Source organism: Eucyclogobius newberryi, unplaced genomic scaffold (genome assembly GCF_026437365.1).
Source record: "Eucyclogobius newberryi isolate DKJ021-1_F unplaced genomic scaffold, fEucNew1.0.hap1 SCAF_465, whole genome shotgun sequence".
NCBI classification, from domain to species: Eukaryota; Metazoa; Chordata; class Actinopteri; order Gobiiformes; family Gobiidae; genus Eucyclogobius; species Eucyclogobius newberryi.
Window position 1 is genome coordinate 39,937 of NW_027316129.1, and position 9,198 is coordinate 49,134.

Genomic DNA, 9,198 nt, shown 5'->3' on the forward strand with positions numbered 1-9,198 from the left:
AGTGAAGACTGTGACACATAAACATGACTCAGTGAAGACTGTGACACATAAACATGACTCAGTGAAGACTGTGACACATAAACATGACTCAGTGAAGACTGTGACACATAAACATGACTCAGTGAAGACTGTGACACATAAACATGACTCAGTGAAGACTGTGACACATAAACATGACTCAGTGAAGACTGTGACACATAAACATGACTCAGTGAAGACTGTGACACATAAACATGACTCAGTGAAGACTGTGACACATAAACATGACTCAGTGAAGACTGTGACACATAAACATGACTCAGTGAAGACTGTGACACATAAACATGACTCAGTGAAGACTGTGACACATAAACATGACTCAGTGAAGACTGTGACACATAAACATGACTCAGTGAAGACTGTGACACATAAACATGACTCAGTGAAGACTGTGACACATAAACATGACTCAGTGAAGACTGTGACACATAAACATGACTCAGTGAAGACTGTGACACATAAACATGACTCAGTGAAGACTGTGACACATAAACATGACTCAGTGAAGACTGTGACACATAAACATGACTCAGTGAAGACTGTGACACATAAACATGACTCAGTGAAGACTGTGACACATAAACATGACTCAGTGAAGACTGTGACACATAAATGACTCAGTGAAGACTGTGACACATAAACATGACTCAGTGAAGACTGTGACACATAAACATGACTCAGTGAAGACTGTGACACATAAACATGACTCAGTGAAGACTGTGACACATAAACATGACTCAGTGAAGACTGTGACACATAAACATGACTCAGTGAAGACTGTGACACATAAACATGACTCAGTGAAGACTGACACATAAACATGACTCAGTGAAGACTGTGACACATAAACATGACTCAGTGAAGACTGTGACACATAAACATGACTCAGTGAAGACTGTGACACATAAACATGACTCAGTGAAGACTGTGACACATAAACATGACTCAGTGAAGACTGTGACACATAAACATGACTCAGTGAAGACTGTGACACATAAACATGACTCAGTGAAGACTGTGACACATAAACATGACTCAGTGAAGACTGTGACACATAAACATGACTCAGTGAAGACTGTGACACATAAACATGACTCAGTGAAGACTGTGACACATAAACATGACTCAGTGAAGACTGTGACACATAAACATGACTCAGTGAAGACTGTGACACATAAACATGACTCAGTGAAGACTGTGACACATAAACATGACTCAGTGAAGACTGTGACACATAAACATGACTCAGTGAAGACTGTGACACATAAACATGACTCAGTGAAGACTGTGACACATAAACATGACTCAGTGAAGACTGTGACACATAAACATGACTCAGTGAAGACTGTGACACATAAACATGACTCAGTGAAGACTGTGACACATAAACATGACTCAGTGAAGACTGTGACACATAAACATGACTCAGTGAAGACTGTGACACATAAACATGACTCAGTGAAGACTGTGACACATAAACATGACTCAGTGAAGACTGTGACACATAAACATGACTCAGTGAAGACTGTGACACATAAACATGACTCAGTGAAGACTGTGACACATAAACATGACTCAGTGAAGACTGTGACACATAAACATGACTCAGTGAAGACTGTGACACATAAACATGACTCAGTGAAGACTGTGACACATAAACATGACTCAGTGAAGACTGTGACACATAAACATGACTCAGTGAAGACTGTGACACATAAACATGACTCAGTGAAGACTGTGACACATAAACATGACTCAGTGAAGACTGTGACACATAAACATGACTCAGTGAAGACTGTGACACATAAACATGACTCAGTGAAGACTGTGACACATAAACATGACTCAGTGAAGACTGTGACACATAAACATGACTCAGTGAAGACTGTGACACATAAACATGACTCAGTGAAGACTGTGACACATAAACATGACTCAGTGAAGACTGACACATAAACATGACTCAGTGAAGACTGTGACACATAAACATGACTCAGTGAAGACTGTGACACATAAACATGACTCAGTGAAGACTGTGACACATAAACATGACTCAGTGAAGACTGTGACACATAAACATGACTCAGTGAAGACTGACACATAAACATGACTCAGTGAAGACTGTGACACAAACATGACTCAGTGAAGACTGTGACACAAACATGACTCAGTGAAGACTGACACATAAACATGACTCAGTGAAGACTGACACACATAAACATGACTCAGTGAAGACTGTGACACATAAACATGACTCAGTGAAGACTGTGACACATAAACATGACTCAGTGAAGACTGTGACACATAAACATGACTCAGTGAAGACTGACACATAAACATGACTCAGTGAAGACTGTGACACATAAACATGACTCAGTGAAGACTGTGACACATAAACATGACTCAGTGAAGACTGTGACACATAAACATGACTCAGTGAAGACTGTGACACATAAACATGACTCAGTGAAGACTGTGACACATAAACATGACTCAGTGAAGACTGTGACACATAAACATGACTCAGTGAAGACTGTGACACATAAACATGACTCAGTGAAGACTGTGACACATAAACATGACTCAGTGAAGACTGTGACACATAAACATGACTCAGTGAAGACTGTGACACATAAACATGACTCAGTGAAGACTGTGACACATAAACATGACTCAGTGAAGACTGTGACACATAAACATGACTCAGTGAAGACTGACACATAAACATGACTCAGTGAAGACTGTGACACATAAACATGACTCAGTGAAGACTGTGACACATAAACATGACTCAGTGAAGACTGACACATAAACATGACTCAGTGAAGACTGTGACACAAACATGACTCAGTGAAGACTGACACACATAAACATGACTCAGTGAAGACTGTGACACATAAACATGACTCAGTGAAGACTGTGACACATAAACATGACTCAGTGAAGACTGTGACACATAAACATGACTCAGTGAAGACTGTGACACATAAACATGACTCAGTGAAGACTGTGACACATAAACATGACTCTCGGTGAAGACTGTGACACATAAACATGACTCGGTGAAGACTGTGACACATAAACATGACTCAGTGAAGACTGTGACACATAAACATGACTCAGTGAAGACTGTGACACATAAACATGACTCAGTGAAGACTGTGACACATAAACATGACTCAGTGAAGACTGTGACACATAAACATGACTCAGTGAAGACTGTGACACATAAACATGACTCAGTGAAGACTGACACATAAACATGACTCAGTGAAGACTGTGACACATAAACATGACTCAGTGAAGACTGACACATAAACATGACTCTCAGTGAAGACTGTGACACATAAACATGACTCAGTGAAGACTGTGACACATAAACATGACTCAGTGAAGACTGACACATAAACATGACTCAGTGAAGACTGTGACACATAAACATGACTCAGTGAAGACTGACACATAAACATGACTCTCAGTGAAGACTGTGACACATAAACATGACTCAGTGAAGACTGTGACACATAAACATGACTCAGTGAAGACTGTGACACATAAACATGACTCAGTGAAGACTGTGACACATAAACATGACTCAGTGAAGACTGTGACACATAAACATGACTCAGTGAAGACTGTGACACATAAACATGACTCAGTGAAGACTGTGACACATAAACATGACTCAGTGACGACTGTGACACATAAACATGACTCAGTGAAGACTGTGACACATAAACATGACTCAGTGAAGACTGTGACACATAAACATGACTCAGTGAAGACTGTGACACATAAACATGACTCATGACTCTCAGTGAAGACTGACACATAAACATGACTCAGTGAAGACTGTGACACATAAACATGACTCAGTGAAGACTGACACATAAACATGACTCAGTGAAGACTGTGACACATAAACATGACTCAGTGAAGACTGACACATAAACATGACTCTCAGTGAAGACTGTGACACATAAACATGACTCAGTGAAGACTGACACATAAACATGACTCAATAATTCTCACATGAGGCCAATTCTTTTTCACCCCTGAACGTTCATGTCCAGGTGGTGTAAAATTCATATTTTTTTAGTCCCTATGAAACAAAAATGGCTCTAGGACCATTGAAATGTAGCTCACATCCTCCTCGTTGTATTGAACAAAAAGGCCAATGAGACCGTATCTCTTTCACACCGTGTTACCGTGGCAACAGAAACAATCGGCCGTAGAAATAGATGGAAATTTGGAAACTGAATATATTGCCTACAAAAGGCACGTGTTAACGTGATTTTATGACCCTGCGTTCAAGATCTGTAGTGTCCAGAACTATTTACAGCATGTTGCAAAATGACGCGCCAGCGCCACCTTCATATTCATAATGCATTACAGCAATGACCCTAACCCTCCTGTTTAAGGTGCAGTGGGGGTCAGGTGTTTTCTGACCACAAGCTGCTGTCTCCTGTTTAAGGTGCAGTGGGGGTCAGGTGTTTTCTGACCACAAGCTGCTGTCTCCTGTTTAAGGTGCAGTGGGGGTCAGGTGTTTTCTGACCACAAGCTGCTGTCTCCTGTTTAAGGTGCAGTGGGGGTCAGGTGTTTTCTGACCACAAGCTGCTGTCTCCTGTTTAAGGTGCAGTGGGGGTCAGGTGTTTTCTGACCACAAGCTGCTGTCTCCTGTTTAAGGTGCAGTGGGGGTCAGGTGTTTTCTGACCACAAGCTGCTGTCTCCTGTTTAAGGTGCAGTGGGGGGTGCAAAGGTGGCTGTTCCTTCGAGCCCTGGGTGTTTGGAGAAGAGTCAGCCGGGCAGCAGTCAGCACAGCCTGCCCGCCTCAGAGGAGCCTCCACGGGGCGGCGAGGACAAACCCAAGGCCCCTAAAGCTCCAGGGCGAGTGGACGATGGCGGCTTGGACACGGTGGCTCCTCGATCTGAACATGTGTCTCTGAAGAGCGAGCCGGCTGTCACCACGGTGAGAACGACACTCACTCTGGCAGATGACAGACGCTTGAGTCTGACGGAGGAAGAATCCCTGGCTCAAATCTGTGCTTACGACATGGAAGGAGCTGATCACAACATACAAACTAAACACACATGTTACAATCTTAAACTGGTCAAGCTTTATGACTGAAGCTGACCTGACCTGTGTTTTATAGAACATAAACAGTATTTGTGTGTGTGCAGCCCAAGCCCACGTGCATGGTGCAGCCCATGTCTCACGCTCCTGTGGTCAGCGAGGCTCGCGAGGAAGAGGAGGAGAGGAAGGTGTGTCTGCCCGGCTTCACTGGACTGGTCAACCTGGGAAACACCTGCTTCATGAACAGTGTCATTCAGTCTCTGTCCAACACGCGCGAGCTCAGGGACTATTTCCACGGTAACGCCTGACACCCCGGACGCCTGACCCCAGACGCCTGACCCCAGACGCCTGACCCCAGACGCCTGACCCCAGACGCCTGACCCCAGACGCCTGACCCCAGACGCCTGACCCCAGACGCCTGACCCCAGACGCCTGACCCCAGACGCCTGACCCCTGACGCCTGACCCCTGACGCCTGACGCCTGACGCCTGACGCCTGACGCCTGACCCCTGACGCCTGACACCCCGGAGACCTGACTCCAGATGCCTGACGCCTGACACCCCGGACGCCTGACCCCAGACGCCTGACCCCTGACGCCAGACGCCTGACGCCTGACGCCTGACGCCTGACACCCCGGACACCTGACCCCTGATGCCTGACACCCCGGACACCTGACTCCAGATGCCTGACGCCTGACACCCCGGACACCTGACCCCTGATGCCTGACACCCCGGACACCTGACCCCAGATGCCTGACCCCTGATGCCTGACACCCCGGACACCTGACCCCGGACGCCTGACCCCCCGGACGCCTGACCCCCCGGACGCCTGACCCCCCGGACGCCTGACCCCTGACCCCTGACCCCTGACGCCTGACCCCTGACGCCTGACCCCTGACGCCTGACCCCAGACGCCTGACCCCAGACGCCTGACCCCAGACGCCTGACCCCAGACGCCTGACCCCAGACGCCTGACCCCAGACGCCTGACCCCAGACGCCTGACCCCAGACGCCTGACCCCAGACGCCTGACCCCTGACGCCTGACCCCTGACGCCTGACACCCCGGAGACCTGACTCCAGATGCCTGACGCCTGACACCCCGGACGCCTGACCCCAGACGCCTGACCCCTGACGCCTGACGCCTGACACCCCGGACACCTGACCCCTGATGCCTGACACCCCGGACACCTGACTCCAGATGCCTGACGCCTGACACCCCGGACACCTGACCCCTGATGCCTGACACCCCGGACACCTGACCCCAGATGCCTGACCCCTGATGCCTGACACCCCGGACACCTGACCCCGGACGCCTGACCCCCCGGACGCCTGACCCCCCGGACGCCTGACCCCCCGGACGCCTGACCCCCCGGACGCCTGACCCCTGACGCCTGACCCCTGACGCCTGACCCCTGACGCCTGACCCCTGACGCCTGACCCCTGACGCCTGACCCCTGACGCCTGACACCCCGGAGACCTGACTCCAGATGCCTGACGCCTGACACCCCGGACGCCTGACCCCAGACGCCTGACCCCTGACGCCTGACGCCTGACCCCTGACGCCTGACCCATGACGCCTGACCCCTGACGCCTGACACCCCGGACACCTGACCCCTGATGCCTGACACCCCGGACACCTGACTCCAGATGCCTGACGCCTGACACCCCGGACACCTGACTCCAGATGCCTGACGCCTGACACCCCGGACACCTGACCCCTGATGCCTGACCCCTGATGCCTGACACCCCGGACACCTGACCCCGGACGCCTGACCCCCCGGACGCCTGACCCCCCGGACGCCTGACCCCCCGGACGCCTGACCCCCCGGACACCTGACCCCCCGGACACCTGACCCCAGACGCCTGACCCCGGACACCTGACCCCTGACGCCTGACCCCGGACACCTGACCCCCCGGACACCTGACTCCAGATGCCTGATGCCTGACACCCCGGACGCCTGACCCCGGACGCCTGACCCCCCAGACGCCTGACCCCGGACACCTGACCCCCCGGACACCTGACCCCAGATGCCTGACCCCGGACACCTGACCCCTAAATCTGACCTGTTTTCCAGATCGAGCGTTTGAGTCTGAAATAAACTGTAATAATCCTCTGGGGACGGGAGGACGTCTGGCCATCGGGTTTGCCGTTCTGCTCCGAGCTCTGTGGAAAGGGACGCACCACGCCTTCCAGCCGTCCAAACTCAAGGTGTGTCCTCCGCTCGCTCTGTTGTGCGTCCTCCGCTCGCTCTGTTGTGCGTCCTCCGCTCGCTCTGTTGTGTGTCCTCCGCTCGCTCTGTTGTGCGTCCTCCGCTCGCTCTGTTGTGCGTCCTCCGCTCGCTCTGTTGTGCGTCCTCCGCTCGCTCTGTTTTGTGTACTCCGCTCGCTCTGTTGTGCGTCCTCCGCTCGCTCTGTTGTGCGTCCTCCGCTCGCTCTGTTGTGCGTCCTCCGCTCGCTCTGTTGTGCGTCCTCATTGGTCTCTATTGTGCGTCCTCAGGCGATCGTGGCGAGCAAAGCAAGTCAGTTCACCGGTTACGCTCAGCACGACGCTCAGGAGTTCATGGCCTTCCTGTTGGATGGACTTCACGAGGATTTGAACCGGATCCAGAACAAACCCTACACCGAGACCGTGGACTCGGACGGACGCCTGGACGAGGTGAGGACACGAAGACACGATGAGTGAAGGACACAATCATGGTCAGACATTGTAGAACACAAAGGGCGTTCCACACATTCCAGTCCAACACGTGTTTGTAAAGAGCAAGTGGATGATGATGGGTGATGATGAATGATGATGAATGATGATGGGTGATGATGAGTGATGATGGGTGATGATGAATGATGATGAGTGATGATGGATGATGATGGATAATGATGATGGGGGATGACGGATGATGATGGATGATGATGATGGGGGATGATGGATGATGATGGATGATGGATGATGATGGGTGATGGATGATGATGGGTGATGATGGGTGATGATGGGTGATGATGAGTGATGATGGATGATGATGAGTGATGATGGATGATGATGGGTTGTGATGGATGATGATGGGTGATGATAGATGATGATGGATGATGATGATGGGTGATGATGGGTGATGATGGGTGATGATGGATGTGATGGGGGATGATGGGTGATGATGGATGATGATGGGTGGTGATGGGTGATGATGGGTGATGATGGATGATGATGGATGATGATGATGGATGGGTGATGATGGATGAAGGATGATGATGGATGGATGGATGAAGGATGATGATGGATGGATGGAGTAAGGATGATGATGGATGGTGATGGGTGATGATGGGTGATGATGGACGATGATGGGTGATGATGGATGATGATGGGTGATGATGGATGATGGATGATGATGGATAGATGATGATGGGTGATGATGGGTGATGATGATGGATGATGATGGGTGATGATGGATGATGATGATGGATGATGGATGGGTGATGATGGATGAAGGATGATGATGGATGGATGGATGAAGATAGCTGATGATGGGTGATGATGGATGATGGGTGATGATGGATGATGATGGATAGATGATGATGGATGACGATGGGTGATGATGATGGATGATGATGGGTGATGATGGGTGATGATGGATGATGATGGGTGATGATGGATAGATGATGATGGGTGATAATGGATGATGATGATGGGTGATGATGGGTGATGATGGATGATGGGTGATGATGGATGATGATGGGTGATGATGGATAGATGATGATGGGTGATGATGATGGGTGATGATGGATGATGATGATGGGTGATGATGGGTGATGATGGATGATGGGTGATGATGGATGATGATGGGTGATGATGGATAGATGATGATGGGTGATGATGATGGGTGATGATGGGTGATGATGGATGATGATGGATAATGATGGATAATGATGGGTGATGATGATGATGGGTGATGATGATGGATGATGATGGATGATGATGATGATGATGGGTGATGGATGATGATGGATGGGTGATGGATGATGATGGATGGGTGATGATGGATGATGATGGATGATGATGGGTGATGATGGATGATGATGATGATGGATGATGATGG

At 49.4% G+C, this 9,198-nt stretch overlaps 1 protein-coding gene across 2 annotated transcripts in view; it reads left to right on the top strand.

Annotated features, from left to right (window-relative positions):
• LOC140380411 (uncharacterized) overlaps positions 1 to 7,811 on the top strand; it is a 33,224-nt gene extending 25,413 nt beyond the window's left edge. For both annotated transcript variants that reach the window (XM_072464413.1, XM_072464414.1), the window contains exons 11-14: positions 4,779 to 5,008; positions 5,221 to 5,410; positions 7,189 to 7,322; positions 7,611 to 7,811. In XM_072464413.1, the coding sequence (XP_072320514.1) occupies positions 4,779 to 5,008; positions 5,221 to 5,410; positions 7,189 to 7,322; positions 7,611 to 7,796 (740 nt within the window). In that variant the 3' untranslated portion in view covers positions 7,797 to 7,811. The remainder of the gene's footprint in view (positions 1 to 4,778; positions 5,009 to 5,220; positions 5,411 to 7,188; positions 7,323 to 7,610) is intronic.
• Positions 7,812 to 9,198: the final 1,387 nt, after the last annotated feature.